The sequence below is a fragment of the Zosterops lateralis genome, assembly GCF_965231275.1.
Source record: "Zosterops lateralis genome assembly, chromosome: 33".
Classification (NCBI taxonomy): Eukaryota; Metazoa; Chordata; class Aves; order Passeriformes; family Zosteropidae; genus Zosterops; species Zosterops lateralis.
The window spans coordinates 746,117-762,446 of NC_139793.1; the positions used below are offsets into that span (position 1 = coordinate 746,117).

Below are 16,330 nucleotides of genomic sequence, written 5' to 3' on the forward strand. Positions count from 1 at the left end.
AAATGTCTCTGAAATGTTTTTAAAATATTTCCAGAATCTTCTCAAAATGTCCCCAAAATACCCCCAAGAACATTCCCAAACTATTCCAAATAATCCCTACATTGTTACCAAAATATCTGAAAAATATCCCCCAAATATTTCTTAAATGTCATTGCTGAGCTGTAATGGCCCATTAACAGAAGAGATCCCCATGGAGGTAATGGGAGGGTGAACAGAGATAAGAATCAATGCCCCACCCGGTTTTAACAGCTGGCTTGTTATCAGAAAGGCACTTGCACCCTCCCTCCTGGAGATAAAACAGAGAAAGAAAAATCACCTCCCCAGTCAGGTTCCAAAAGATGGAATAGAATAAACTTTGTTTGGTTTTTTTGTTTGTTTTGTGTATTTTTGTTTGTTTGTTTGTTTGTTTTGTTAGAAAACCCAAGACACCCTTCATGGCTGACAGAAATTAGACTTTGTCCCCAGGCCCTGCCCACCATGTCCCTCATCCAAGCCCTGGCACTCCTATGGATCAGGAACAGTGTGGCCAGCAGGAGCAGGGCACAGATTCTTCCCCTGTGCTGGGCACTGCTTGAGGCAGCACCTCGAGTGCTGTGTCCAGTTCTGGGCCCCCCAATTTAGGAACAACATGGAGGGGCTGGAGCGTGTCCAGAGAAGGGAACAAGGCTGGGGAGGGCTCTGGAACACAAGTCCTGTGAGGAGCAGCTGAGGGAGCCGGGCTTGTTTCTCCTGGACAAGAGGAGGCTCAAGGGAGACAAGGCAGTGTCAGGGCACAGGTTGGACTTGATGATGTCCAAGGTGATTTTCAGCCTTGCTGATTGTGTGATCCTCTGAAAGCAGCCTTGCAGCACTGTCAGTGAAAGACGTGAAAATTGGAAAGCTTTTAAATACGTGTTAGAGATTTGAAGAGTTGAAACCCTTGATTGTTATGTAATAAGTGTATTAATATTTTAAATGTTAATAATTTTGAATTGTAATGTAACAGTGAGGAGTCACCTCCGTGGTCCCCCTGGGGAGGGCAGTCCGGGGGGGGGCTACTTGGTTGCTGGAAGCCGCCCGCAGCCCCTCCCCAACGGCGGAGCGGGCTGCCTGCTGTCAGGAGAGCCTGCCCCCACTACAGACACCAGAGCGGGCTGCCCCGACCCCTGCTCGCCGCCACCGCGGGCTCCTGGCTCCCAGCGCCCCCGCGATCCCCGCCCGCGGCGGCCGCCATCGTGGGTCTGCCCCGGGCTTCCCGGCCCAGCCCAACATCCCCTGTCACGGAACGGCTGCCGGCACCACGGCTCCCAGCTCCCACCACCGCTCCAGCGTGGCACAGCCGACAGGGCGGCCCGCCGCTGCTCCGGGAGCCTGAGTGAATATCCTTGCCCCTGCCGCTCACGGGGCCGCCCCGACTCCTGGCCCGGCCTCGCTCCCACACCGCTCCCGAACCCCTACTGCTGCCGCCGCCGCCACCAGAGCCATCCCATTTGCTACAGCTGTCGCCGCCAAACCTGTGCTCCTACCGCCCCAACTCCCGGCCTGGCCCGCTCCACCGAGGCGCCGGCGCGCCCTTCCCCACCAGAGCCAGCATAAATCTGCCCTGAGCTGCCAGACCCTGGCCCCGCTAGCACACCGCTCCCGCTGTGGAGCCGCCAGAAACATACACACCTCCCCATCAAAACCGTTAGACCCCCGAGCCACCCAGCTCCCTGCCCGACCGCGGCCGCCGCGCAGCCGTCTCGCTGCCACCGGACCCCTGCCCAACTCCCCACCATGAGGCTGCTGCAGCGCCGATTGCGAAATAACCTCCCCCCCCGGGGGCGACCCTGTAGTACATGTAAATTAAGAACCCCGGTGTACACAGGAACTCTTTTTTAAAACCAAAAAACCCCTATAAAAACAAATCAATGTAAGATTTAAACCCACAAAAGACAGTACTAAACCGTGTATACCCTAAAGTATTTTTAGACAATTTTTTACAATTTGCTATAACCTAAAAATACCCAAGAAAAGGCAAGACCCCAAGCCAACCCAATGGAAATCAGAACTCCTTGAAGACCTCCGGCAAGGAAAGAGTTCTCCAGCTTTGCAGGAACTTCTGGCTGCAAAGCTGACCAAGACCCTCCTCCTCAAGGGTGAACCCAGCTGCCGCTCCCTCGAGACAACCTTGTAAGAGCTGATTAATAAAGGCATTTTAAGGAGAAAAATATTATCTCTGCCCATTTTTAATATCAGGATGAGGCCTGGGCCTCTTCTTCAGAAGGTGCAGCAGCCCAGGTCCCTCAGCTTCTCCTGACAGCCCCAAAACCCCTTCCTGTCAGTCCTGCAGAGCCTCTGCAGCTCCTCCTCATGGCCCACAACAGGAGCCCCACAGCCAGACACAGCAGCCCAGATGTGCCCCCCTGGCCTGGGGTACCTCTGGCAAGGGAGCAGCCCCAGGCACTGCAGGAGCCTGCAGACAATTCCTGAAGCACTTGGAGGATGATCCTGCTCCCCAAGGGACGTTCCCATGGTGCCAACTCAGGAACTGCAATGGGGAGTGGGGCCAGAGAGGAAAGGGCAACCAGGGATGGGCTGTTTGCAGGGGAGGGAACAGGGGTGGGCAAGAGGAAGAAAGTTGTAGCAGGAGGATTAAAGAAAGTCAAGGTGAAGCAAAGGAAATGCTGAGGGCAGTTTGGGGGTGGCTGCCAGGCAGCCCTGGCTCTGAGCAACAACGCCTGCAGTGGCGCAGGAAACTCAGAGCTGATGGGAACAAACTCTCTGTGTGACTTGAGAGGCCACGTCAAAGCTGAGTGGTTTCCCTGCTGTGGCCCAGCCCTTCCTGGCCCCAGGGGCTGATGGCATTTGTGCTCCCTCAGGTTCATCTCCCCACACCAACAGCATGGGGGTGCTGAGGCCTGCTCTGGGCACTGCAAACAGGGGCTCCTGAGGCAGTGCTGCCGTGTCTGTGCCTGCAAGGATGCGGCCCCTGTGTGAGCTGGGGGAGAGGCCAGGGCTGCCCAGGGGGGATGTTGTTGGCAGGTGCATGAGGACGCTCTGGGACGCTGCCCTGGGGTGTCCAGCGCAGTGGGGATGGATCAGCCCCTGCTCTGCTGCTCCTTCCCGTCTCCCCCAGGGCCCTTGCAGAGCCCCAGCCCTGCTGTTTGCCCCCAGCCTGCCCAGGGCCAGCCTGGGGCTGCTCCCGGGGCTTTTCTGTGCTGAGCATTGGCCTGGGCGTGTTCTGGAGAGAGCCTGGGCATGGAGCCTGGAGCCCCCAGGCCCTGCCCTGAGGCGTCAGCGCTGCCCCAGCAGTGCCCATGGCCTGTCCCTGCTGCAGCCCTGGCACTGCCACCCCCAGCCCTGTGCCCGGCCCCGAGAGCCCTCAGGCCCTACAGCAACACCAGGGCCAGGAGGGCAGCGGGGCAGGGCCACAGCAGCAGCACTGGCAGCACCAAGGGCTGCTGCTCCTGGGCACAGCTGCTGTGCCAGCGCTGATCTGCCCCCAGCTCTGCACACAGACATTGCTGCTGCAGCTGCACAGAAGGGAACAAAAGGGGCATCTCTGCAGAAAACTTGGCTCGGAGATCCTTGAGTTCCTTTAAAGCCACCAAGAGTGCAGCCCCTCATTGACACAGTCTGTGGCGACAGGGAAGGTGGAGAGAGAAACAAAATGAGAAATTGCATAAACAATGACATTGCTTTGTGGACAAGATTAAAAAGTAAAACAAATAAAAAGAACTGCTAAAATGAAACCAACAAGAATTCTCAAAGAAGACTTTTATTATAAGTGATTTGCAGAAATTGGTCAGCAGTTTATTGTTTCTGAAAACATCCAGTCATCAGTCTCCACACTGCAGCCTTGAGCTCCTGGTTCCTCAGGCTGTAGATGAGGGGGTTCAGGGCTGGAGGCACCACTGAGTAAAGAACTGAAACTGCCAGATCAAGGGGTGGGGAGGAGATGGAGGAAGGCTTCATGTGAGCAAATGTGCCAGTGCTGAGGAACAGGGAGACCACAGCCAGGTGAGGGGGGCAGGTGGAAAAGGCTTTGTGCCGTCCCTGCTCAGAGGGGATCCTCAGCACAGCCCTGAAGATCTGCACATAGGAGAAAACAATGAACACAAAACAACCAAATACCAAACAGACACTAACAGCAAGAAGTCCAAGTTCCCTGAGGTTGGAGAGTGAGCAGGAGAGCTTGAGGATGTGTGGGATTTCACAGAAGAACTGGCCCAGGCCATTGCCATGGCACAGGGGCAGGGAAAATGTATTGGCTGTGTGCAGGAGAGCATTGAGAAAGGCACTGGCCGAGGCAGCTGCTGCCATGTGGGCACAAGCTCTGCTGCCCAGGAGGGTCCCGTAGTGCAGGGGTTTGCAGATGGACACGTAGCGGTCGTAGCACATGATGGTCAGGAGGGAAAATTCTGCGGACATGAAAAACATAAAGAAAAGAACCTGCGCAGCACATCCTGTGTAGGAGATGGTCCTGGTGTCCCAGAGGGATTTGTGCATGGCTTTGGGGACAGTAGTGCAGATGCAGCCCAGGTCACTGAGGGCCAGGTGGAGCAGGAAGAAGAACATGGGGCTGTGCAGGTGGTGGCCGCAGGCTGCGGCGCTGATGACGAGGCCGTTGGCCAGGAGGGCAGCCAGGGAGATGGCCAGGAAGACGCAGAAGTGCAGGAGCTGCAGCTGCCTCATGTCTGCCAATGCCAGCAGGAGGAAGTGGCTGATGGAGCTGCTGTTGGACATTTGTGATGTCTTGGCATGGGCATCTGTAAAAATAGTGATCATGGAATAGTTTGGTTTGGAGAGGACTTTGAATATCCCAGCACAGCTTGGTGGCACTTTCCCCCCACTGCCTGCCCAGGGCTCTGCTGCCTGGAGCTGTCCCTGCCTGCAACTGCTTCCCTGTGCCCAGGGCTGGGCCCTGCCAGTGCTGCCAGAGCCCAGCCCAGCCCTGGGGGCTCAGCTCTGCCCTGCAGAGCCCTCCCAGCTCAGGCACTGCCCAGGGGCAGCTCTGGCTCTGCAGGCTCTGATGGCAACCTCAGAGCAACCCTGAGGAGGCTGGAAAAGTGATTCTGGTGCTGCCTGCAAGGGGCCCTGTGCTGATTTCTGTTACTTCCTGGTTTAGTAAGGTCTGAGAGAAAATTACTTGGTTCTTTTTTCTCAACCTGAACTGAGAGATTAATGTCTATGTGCAATTTCCCATCCAGAAAACAGACAACAGTAGATTTATAAAGCAAGATTTCCCCATTTATGCAGCCCCTGCCTCACTGTACTCCCTGGATAATCTGCTTGGAAATGTTCGGCAATTAAACGTCATGGTGGGAGCATTCCTCAAAAACAGAGCATCCTCACCATAAAAGGAGAACACTTCCAAGCCTTACCAGCTGTCTCCTTCCACCCACATCTTGTCCCCCAGTGCTGGCAGCAGCTCCCAGGGCTGGCTGAGAGCTGTCCCTGGCAGGCAGCAGAGTCCCTGCCCCAGCACAGCGCCCTGGGCTGCAGGACCCTGCTCTGCAGGACAGCCCTGGGCACCCCTGGCTGCTCTACACAGGAGACAAGCAGAGAATGTACTCACAGAGTCTGTAGGCATTGGGATGTTCCAGCTTTAGGAGAGGACTGCAGGAGCTGCAGCTGCATTGTCCTGCAGCCAGAGGTTCCTGTGCCAAGGGCTGGGAGTGATTCTCCCCCAGGCACTTGTCAGCCCCTTCCCAGCCCTGAGTGATTGAAGCTCTCTGTGCCTGTGTGCTGTGCCCGGGGTGGCTGCAGGCAGTGCCCTAGCCCTGCTGGGCTGGGAGAAGAGCTGCTCATCAAGAGAAATGTGGTTTTAAGCTCTTCTTGGTTGCCAGGAGCTGCCTCTGTGCCAGGAGCCCGGCCCAGCTCAGCAGCACAGACACAGCACAAGGTCTTTAATGACCCTCTTGGGGCTTGGTGATGAGGCCCCGAACATCAGAGGGAGATGATGAAACCGCTCAAGAACTCCAAGTCAGAATCCAACTCCAAAGTTTTTGGAAGTTTTAATGGGTCCCACTGAGGGACAGGAGAGAGAAAATATCCCCAGGCCCCAGGCAGAGCAGAGAACTGCAGGCAGTGGTGACAGGTTTTTCAAAAAGACTTTGGGTTTTGCTTTTGCCTTGGAATCTCTGAGAGGTTTTGCAATCCAATTATCTGCTGTAATTAGTCCCTTGAGAGGCTTTGTCAGTAATGACACTCAGTGGGGCTCATTAATGCTCCAAGATACTTTAGTTATTTTAAGGTACTTGGAGTTTCCCTTTTAAAACTGACTCTGTGAGAGATTTGTGCAATCATGGCCCCAATTATCTACTTATAACAAGTCCCTTGGGATTCTGAGTCAGTAACAACACTCAGTGGGGCTCATTAGCACTTCACAGTACTCAAAGTTTATTAAGGAACTGCTTTTTGACTCTGAGTGCTGTGTGTGATAATTGGCCTCCAATTATCTGCTTTAATGAGTCCCTTGGGAGCTTTGTATTGACACTCAGTGGGGCTCATTAATACTTTGAGATACTCAAGATGTTTAAGGTATTTTGGATTTTCCTTCCCACACTGAGTCTCTGAGAGGCTTTTGTGCAATCCTGGCTTCCAATTCTCTCCTCCAAGGACTCCATGAGGGGCCTGGTTGGGGATGGACCTCAGTGGGACCCATTGATGCTTCAAGAAACTTCTGGGTTTTTCTTCTGACTATGCCTTCTGCAAAGGTTTGTGCAATCTCCTCTCAGGCCTTGAGGTTCCAGGGCTCAGCACCAAATGCACCACGGGGCTCATTAGGATCAAACAAGTCTTGACAAACCATGGCTGTGCTTTGATTTCCCTCTGGTCTGGTGCAGTTCATTAGGAAGGTTTCCTACTGCAGTTATGGAGAAAAGTTTCCAAGAGCTTTTATGAAATACACATTTCTATTTGAAAGGACGTATTTTATTACTGTTCTTTTTAGAGAAGTGGTGCCTGACGCATTCAGTGACTGATATTAATCCAGGGACTCTCCCAGGGAGGTCTGGCCTGCTCAGAGAAGCTGTGCCTTGAGCTCTGGCCCAGTGTAGACAGCCTTGCTCCACATTCCTCAAACCCATTCTGTCTCACATCACTCACCTGGGACCTGCTTTGCTTGAAGAACTGGCTGCACTCAACCAGCATAGGGGTTTTCTTCTGTTATTTTTTTGAAGCAGTCTAAAACTTCTGAGTTTCCCCATTGAAAACAGACACACTCCTCAAGTGTGTGTGCCAAGCCCAAGGTGTCACCAAGGACGTTCCCTTTCCCCAAGGCAGAACCATGCAAGGAATGATTTAGAAACACAGGAAGTTCTGCAAGAAACACAAATCCAGAGTTGGCTGAAGGCAGAATTAGACCAACTGCTGAAGCACAGACAAGCTTTGAACTCCTTGCAGCTCCAAGCTGCAGGTGGGTTGTTGGGAGGTGTGTGAGTGAGCCCAGAGTGAGGGCAAGGGAAATGCAGAGAGGCCTGGAAGTGCTTGTGTGCAGACAGGCAGTGGGGAAGGGCATTGCTGGTTAATGCCCCATCCCTGGAAAAATTCCAGTCCAGCTGGGACAGGGCTCTGAACAACCTGATCTGCTGAAAGATGTCCCTGCTCATGGCAGGGGTTTGGATGAGATGAGCACTGCAGAGCTCTTCCCATCCCAACCATTCCAGGATTGCACGGGGACAAGGGGCTGCTCACTGCCCTCCATCCACTCCCCTGACTCCTCCTTGTCTCTGCTGGAGCCCACATCCAGCAGCCAAAGGCAGCCCCTTCTCTGGCCTTTCCCTCCTGGCCCAGGGGCTGCCAGAGCCAGGGGGGCACAGGTGACCTTTAGGCTCTGCAGGGCTCAGGCCCAGCGGCTGTGCCAGAGTCAGGGCTGAGGTGACGCTCTGTGGGCTGGGGCAGAGGCCAGGCAGAAATGAGCCCTGAAGCAGCAGCTCTGCAGTGGTGGCCACCAGGCCCAGTTGCCAAGGGAGGCTTCTGGCCATGGCCTGGAAACAGCTGCTGCTGCCAAGGTGCCTTTGGTGCCTCAGGCTCCCCCTGGCACAGCCCCCAGCACGGCACTCTGCACTTGTGCCCGAGCCCTTCCCTGTCTTGGGGCTGGCCTGGGGCTTTTCCTGCAGCGGGATCTGCCCTGGGCCTGGCACAGGAAAGGCAGTTCCTGCTGGAGCAGGAGGCTCTGCCTGCAATGGGCTCAAACAACTCCAGCATGGCCCTGTTTTCTTAAAAATTGCTTCCTGGAGTAAAATTTCCTTATAATTGTTACACCTCCTATACTGTGCAGTAAATTACTCTTTTTTTATTGACTCTGTGGTGTAAATGAATCTTTCTGTCAAATCCAGATCTGAATCAGTCATAGCTGTATTTATAGAAATATATCTAGTATTCCATCGTTTATCCTGTAAGACAAATTGCGTTTTGGTTCAATTCCACCTGTCCAATCTTTCACACATAAACCTTTGACAAAGTCTGGGACTAGGATTGGATCCAGCAGCTCCCAGTCTCCTCTCTTAGGTGGAATTTTAAAAGTCTAGACATCCTGGAGGGGTTTGAGGATCCACGGTGGCTGTTGGGTGTCATTTCTCCACCTCAGGACTCAGCAGGAGTTTCTCCAATGAAGAAATGAAGCTTTTGCCTGAAGCTCCCACTGTGCCCATGACAGGAAGCCCTGGGAGTGTCTGGGACATCGCGGCTCTTTGGCAGCCTGGGCACTCCTGGGGTGTCACCGTGGAGCCCCCGTGAGTGCCTGTGACAGATGGGTGCCTTTGCAGCCCAAGGTGCCCTGGGATGTGCCCGTGGCATGGCTGGGACTGCCTCTGCCCACAGGGCTCTTGAGCATCCCAGCTCAGGCCTGGGGCCAGAGTCCCTTGCCATGGCAACCATTTGCAGTCCCACTGCCAGGGCCAGGGGATGCCAGAAGGGATCCCAGAATGGACTGAGTTGGGAGGGAGCCATCAGGATCCTGGATTGCAACTGCTGGCCCTGCACAGGACAGCCCAACAATCCCAGCCTGGGCCTGGCAGCGCTGTCCAAATGCTGCTGGAGCTCAGAGAGCCCTGGAGCTGTGAGCCTTCCCTGGGAGCCTGTTCAGTGGCCCAGCAGCTTCTGGGGGAAAAACCTTTTCCTGAGATCCAAGCCAAAGCTGCCCCGAGTCAGCTCCAGCCGTTGCCTGCAGTCCTGTCCCTGGGCCCCAGAGGGAAGAGGTTCCCACAGCCCCCAGCCAGGGACCCGCTCCCAAGGCTGTTGCCAGGGCAGCCAGGGCTGGCACCAGCTGTGATGCTCAGTTTCCCCGGGCCGGGTTTTAGGAATGGGATTCCCCAATTTCCTGCTCCCGCTAAAACCGTGCCACCCCTCGCTGCCCTCCAGCCTCCCACTGAGAGTACAAAAGGCAAAGATCCCAGGCTGGGATAAGAGGAATTTACTGGGAACAGCAACAAGATAAGCAACAAACAGGAACAGAAACAATATAGATAACAGAAGGGGTATGGTAAACTATATACAAGTAAAAATAAAACAACACCAATTGATTTTTCCCAGTCATGCACTTCCTTCTGCCTGGAAAGGACATGCTTCTCCATGAGGGAGAGAGGGAGTTCCTTTCTTGCCTTTAGCCATGACCTGAGGTGGGATCGAATACAATGACAGGGCCATGGCCAGACCCTCACATTCTTCAATCCCACCTTATTTCATTGTCAGGGGCAGGGAAAGGGACAGATTTCCTCCCAGCATGGATCATAGTGATTGTGGGTCACCAGGGTTCTGCAAAATCTGGGTCTTCTGATGGAGGATGAGGATGGAGACTCAAATTATGCTCTTCCCACAGTTGGGGCACTCTCAGGGCTTCCCTTATCGGTGCCTCTGTTGGTGTTGGGTCAAGTGAGAGCTCCTGGTGAAGCTCTTCCCACACTGGGGACACTCGTAGGGCCTCTCCCCAGTGTGGATGCGCTGGTGCCTGATGAGGTGGGAGTTGTGCTTGAAGCCCTTCCTGCAGTCGAGGCAGCGGAAGGGCCTCTCATCAGTGTGAATGCGCTGGTGTGAGAGGAGATGGGAGCTGGTCTGAAACCTCTTCCCACACTGGGGACACTCATAGGGCCTCTCCCCAGTGTGGATCCGCTGGTGGCTGATCAGTTGGGACCTCCAGTTGAAGCTCTTCCCACACTCCAAGCACTTGTGGGGCTTCTCCCCATCATGAAGCTGCTCAGAGGCCACCAGCTCCAAGCTCTGGCTCGATCTCCAGCCTCCTTCCTGGCACTGGGAGGGTCTTTCATCCTCAGAGCACTTTGGGATGGGTTTGGAGCCCCTCCTCCTGCGGAATCTCCAGGGTTTTTCCTCCCCGTTGGACTCCTGCAATGTGGAGCCACTTAAAACTTCTTCTTCCATAAGGTTCTCCCATGGGGATTTGTCCTCCCTGGTCTCCATCCTCAGCTCCCTGTCTGGGGGAGGAAGGACAACGAGAGGATGGCATTTGCCTCCGTGCCAGAGGGAAGGGGAAGGAGATCACCTCAGTCCATCTCCAGCAGGACAGTGTTGGCAGTGGGGTTGTCCTGCAGCCGGGGGCCGTGCTGGGCTGGGAGATGGAGCAGGAGAGAAGGGGAAAGGGGCACTGACTTCCTCCTCACCTGCCTGGCTGTTCCAGAGCATCTTTCTCTTCCCTGTAGCTTCCTCCTCCATCTAGCTGCAATTTGGGAATGGGAAATCCTGGTTAGGGGGTAAACAGGAGATGAGTATATGGACTTGGAAGGTCCCTCTGCCCAAGTCCATCTCTAGAAGTCATGAGGCATCTGGCATCCATAAAAACCTCCCAAACACCAAGATTCAGCTCTGAAAATGCCTCTCACAAGTTGCCCATCTCTGGTCTCTCCTCTTTGGTGTTCAGGTGTTCCCCCCTGTCCCAGGTACTGGGGGTTGACTTGTATTGGGGGTCCTATGTTGACTGCGCCACTGCCCCACCCAAATATCCCCCCCCAAAAAACCCAACCGAGACCTCCCCAAGATATCTGGGCCCAGTTCCCCCTCCCTGGTCACCTGTGGGATGGGGGGTGATGATCCCATGGTTGGGGGCTGCAAATTCAGGGAGTGCTCAACCTCAGGGTTCCTTCTCTTTTCCCTGACCCTTCTTTGTCTCTCCTCTTGCTCTTCCTCCCACTCCTCATCTTCCATTCCTCCTCCTCCTCCTCCCTAACCCCACCTCCTACTTCCATCCCTTCTCTCTCCCCTTCCCCACCCCTCCTGTCCCAGCCCTCCTCCTCCTCCCCCAGGAACAGGCACACCCCGGGTGCCCCGTTCCCCAAGCCCTGGCAGCCCGCGGGAGGAGCGGGGATGGAGCCGGGACAGGTCGGGATGGGCAGCGCGGGGCTCTCGGCTGCTCCCACCCGCTGGGGCCGGGGGGAACCCGGCCCGGGGAAAAGGAGAGGGAAACTGGGAAAACTGGGGGCTGCACATCCAAACTGGGCCTTGCTGGGGACCCTGGCTGGGCACTGCCAGCCCTTGGGGCTCCTCTCGGGAGATCTGGGATGGGGGGAAGGCAGAGAGGGGTGGGGGATCCCAGGAGTGGCATCACTGGGAGGGTCTGGTTTGTACTGGGGTAACCGGAACATTACTGGGGCAACTGGGAGTGACTGGGAAGGACTACAAGCATGCTGATGGAAACGGGGATATACTGGGAGTGTCTGTAACTGTACTGGAGTGACTGGAACCACACTGGGAACAGCTGGGATCATGCACGGGACAAATGGGACCACGCTGGGGGCAACTGGGAGTTAATGGATCCATGCTGGGGCTACTGGGCATGACTGGGTCCCTGCTGAGAGAGACTGGGAATATTCTAGGGGCAAATGGGGGCAATTTCAATCATACTGGGAGGAACTGGGAACAACTGGAAGTATTCAGGCAGCAAATGGGGTCATACTGGGATCACAGTGGAAGCAGCTGGGTCCACTCTGGGTGAGACTGGGATCACACTCAGGGAGACTGGACTCATATTGGGATTGACTGGGAGTGGCTGTGAACGACTGGAATCACACTGACATAAACAGGGAGGAACTGGGAATGACTGGGAACATTCTAGGGGTGACTGGAATATACTGGGAGAGACTGGAAGTCATGGGAATCCTACTGGAGGCTACTGGGGTCATGCTGGCATTGACAGGGAGAGACTGGGATCACACTGAGGGCAACTGGCATCATACTGGGATTAGAGTGGGTGTGAATGGACACTGCCTGTGGGTTACTGGCAGCCACCAGACCCAAGAGGAAGAGCTGGAGGTCATGGGGCAACAGCAAAGCTGTGATGTAGTCACCATCACAGAAACGTGGTGGGATGACTCACACAGCTGGAGCACTGCACTCCATGGCTACAGGCCCTTCAGAAGAGACAGGAAAGGGAGAAGAGGTGCAGGGGTGGCCCTTTATATTGAGAAGGTTTTTGCTGCAACAGGTATTGAAACCAATGAAGATTCAGTTGAATGGCTATGGGTGAGAATTAAGGGGAGAGCCAACAAGGCTGACATCCTACTGGGAGTCTGTTCTCATCCACCCAACCAGGAGGAAGAGCTGGACAACTTATTCTATCAGCAGCTGGAGAATGTTTCAGGATCACCAGCCCTTGTTCTTGTAGGTGACTTCAACCTGCCAGACATCTGCTGGGAACTTAAAACAGCAGAAATGAGGCAGTCCAGGAAATTTTTAGAGTGCATGGATGATAACATTTTGTCACAGCTGGTAGGTGAGCACATCAGGGGAGGGACTATGTTGGCTCTGTTGTTCACAAATAGAGATGGGCTGGTGGGAGATGTGGTGGTTGGAGGACGACTGGGGCAGAGTGATCATGAAATTATAGAGTTCTTGGTATTTGGTGAAATCAGGAGGAACATCAATAGGACTCTTACATTGGACTTCCAGAGGGCAGACTTCGGCCTATTTAGGAGACTTATTCAGAGAGTTCCTTGGGAAGCAGCCCTTAAGAACAAAGGAGTTCAGGAAAGCTGGGTGTTCTTCAAAACAGAGGTTTTGAGGGCAAAGGAACAGACTGTCCCTGTGTGCCCAAAGATGAGTCAACGAGGCAAACGCCCAGCCTGGATGGGCAAGGAGGTTTTGGATGAACTCAGGAATAAAAAGAGGATGTATCATCTTTGGAAGGAGGGTCAGGTGCCTTGGGAAGTATTTCAGGGGGCTGCTAGAGCATGTAGGAAAAAATTAGGGAGGCCAAAGGTCAATTTGAACTTAAAAAGGCAACTTCTGTAAAGGACAATACAAAAAGTTTCTATAAATACATTAATGGTAAAAGGAAAGGCAAGGCCAACCTTTGCTCTCTGTTGGAAAAGGGAGGGAACTTAGTAACTGCAGATGAGGAGCAGGCAGAAGTGCTTAAGGCCTTCTTTGCCTCAGTTTTCAGTGGGAAGACAACTTGCCTTTGGGACAACTGCCCTCCTGGGCTGGTAGATGGTGTCAGGGAGCAGAGTGGTCCCCCTGTTATCCAGGAGGAGGCAGTCAGAGAACTGCTGAGCCACTTGAATGTTCATCAATCTCTGGGCCAGATGGGATCCACCCCAGGGTGAGGAGGGAGCTGGCAGATGAGCTTGTGAAGCCACTCTCCATCATTTACCAACAGTCCTGGCTCACTGCTGAGGTTTCAGGTGACTGGAAGCTGCCAATGTGACACCCATTCACAAGAAGGGTGGGAAGGAGGATCCCAGTAATTATAGCCCAGTCAGCCTGACCTCAGTACCTGGTAAAGGTAATGGAGCAGTTTATATTGAGTGTCATCACACAGCACCTACAGGATGGCCAGGGTGTCAGAGCCAGCCAGCACGGGTTTAGGAGGGGTGGGTCGTGTTTGACCAACCTGGTCTCCTTTGATGACCAGGTGACCTGCCTGGTGGATGCAGGAAGGGCTCTGGATGTCTGTCTGGACTTCAGCAAGGCCTTTGGCACTGTCTCCCACAGCACACTCCCGGATAAGCTGGCAGCCCGGGGCTTGGACAGGAGCACTCTTTGCTGGGTTAGGAACTGGCTGCATGGCCAGGCCCAGAGAGTGGTGGGGAATGGTGCTGCATCCAGCTGGGGACAGTCACCAGGGGTGTTCCTCAGGGGTCTGTGCTGGGGCCAGCTCTGTTCAGTATTTGTACTGACAACATGGATGAGGGAATTGAGTCTTTCATTAGTAAATTTGTAGATGACACTAAGCTGGGAACATTTGTTGATCTGTTGGCAGGTGGGAGGGCTCTGCAGAGAGACCTGGAATGGTTGGATGGGTGGGCAGAGTGCAACAAGATGGAGTTTAATGAGTCCCAGTGCCAAGTCCTGCACTTTGGCCACAATAACCCCTGCAGTGCTCTAGGCTGGGGATGGTGTGGCTGGACAATGCCCAGGCAGAAAGGGACCTGGGGGTTCTGGTCAGCAGCGGCTGAACATGAGCCTGCAGTGTGCCCAGGTGGCCAAGAGGGCCAATGGCCCCTGGCCTGGATCAGGAATGGTGTGGCCAGCAGGAGCAGGGAGGTCATTCTTCCCCTGGACTCAGCACTGGTGAGGCCACACCTCGAGTGCTGTGTCCAGTTCTGGCCCCTCAGTTTAGGAAGGACCTTGAGACGCTTGAACGTGTCCAGAGGAGGCAACGAGGCTGGTGAGGGGCTTGGAAAACAAGCCAGAGGAAGAACGACTGAGGGAGCTGGGGGTGTTTAGCCTGGAGAAAAGGAGACTCAGAGGTGACCTTATCACTCTCTACAACTTCCTGAAGGGGGGTTGCAGACAGCTGGGGGTTGGTCTCTTTGTCCAGGCAGCAACTGACAGAAGGACAGGACACAGTCTTCAGCTGTGACAAGGGAAATATAGGTTGGATAGTAGGAAGAAGTTTTTCACTGAAAGAGTGATTAAATACTGGAATAGTCTGCCTGGGGATGTGGTGGAGTCACCATCCCTGGATGTGTTTAAGAAGAGACTGGATGTGGCACTCGATGCCATGATCCAGTTGAGGTGTCAGGGCTGGGTTGGACTCGATGATCTTGAAGGTCTCTTCCAACCTACACATTCTGTGATTCAGTGATGGGACCCTGACTGGGGTTACTGGGAGCCACCAGAGCCACGCAGGAAACCAGCTGTGCACACACTGGGAGGAACTGGAAAAAACTGGGAATGACAGGATGCATACTGGTGACAACTGGGAGGTTCTGGCAGGGACTGGGATAAAACTGGGGGCAACTGAACCATGCTGAGGGAACTGGGAGTGCCGGGCAATGACTAAAAGAAGACTACAAAACCTCCTTCCCCCCAAAAAGAACCCAAAAAACAAAACCAAAACCAAAAAAACCCCAAAACAAAACAAAAATTCACCACAAACCAAAACGAAAAACAAAACAAAACAAAACAAACCCCAACAAACCATACAACCACAGGGAACCAAAAATCCCAAAAAAACAAACAAAAACCACCAAAAAACCAAACCAAAACACTTTAGACTGACACAAGTACTGCTATACAGCATTTACTTTTACTATATGTTAACCTCATTCCTCAAAATCATTCCTTTCTTTTCCAAGAAATACCTGTGGGAACAGAAATCTCTCCTTCTCTGTAGGACATTCTGTATTAAGGATCAGTTAATGCGATTAAAGATTTATTGGCTTCTTTTTCTCTCAAACATAGCAAAGGAGAGAGAAATATGAAAACAAAGCTCTAGTAATGTCATTTTTAATTCTGACACAATGTTCTGGTTTGGGTTGAATTAGGGGAAAACCTTCAAGGAATCCCCTAATAACAAAACCTCTACCACCCCTCCCCCCAACCCTGGGTTTGGGAAGGAATCTCTTGAACACAAAGTGGAAAAAACCGGTTTATTAACAAATGAATAAACACCCCCCGACACAAGGGAAAAAAAAGAACAGAAAAAGCTCAGGTTACTGTGAGGGGAGGGGCGCGCAGCTTCTTTTACAAGCCCCGGCGATCTTCCTCGGACTCCTCCAGCCAGATCAGCTCCGGGTGCCGGTCCTAAATCTTAAAGGGGGGGGGGGGGGGGGAAAGGGAGAAGAGGAAAAGGGAAAAAAAAAAAAAGAACAAACAGAGCACAGAGGCGGCAGAAAGAAAGGAAGAAAAACAAAAGAACGAAAGGGCAAGAAACTAGCAGAAAATTGCAAGACAGCGAGCGCCTAGAAGCAGGGAAGCCAAAGCCAAGCCAAAGCAAAGCGGAGCAAGCCCCAGCAGGCCAGTGCCCGCCCCCCCTAAAGGGGACGGTAACCTCTTAGACATAACAAGGGAGTCCACGATATGGGATTATGGGATAGAGAGCACTGTCAGCCCAGGTCATTCCACCCCTTATCCCATATCGTGGACACACAATAAAAAACTTCCATCTCACTTACTCAGACCCTTGACACTT

The 16,330-nt window shown here is 53.6% G+C and overlaps 2 protein-coding genes across 2 annotated transcripts in view; both read right to left on the bottom strand.

Annotated features, from left to right (window-relative positions):
- Positions 1-16,330, bottom strand: part of LOC310921264 (olfactory receptor 14A16-like) — a gene marked incomplete at both ends in the record, with an annotated part of 496,219 nt that overhangs the window by 328,932 nt on the left and 150,957 nt on the right. The window lies entirely within an intron of this gene.
- Positions 3,775-4,707, bottom strand: LOC310921262 (olfactory receptor 14I1-like; the record flags this gene model as incomplete). The annotated part of the gene is made up of 1 exon (XM_083881380.1): positions 3,775-4,707. One exon carries the CDS (start codon positions 4,705-4,707, stop codon positions 3,775-3,777), a length of 933 nt encoding a protein of 310 aa, XP_083737506.1.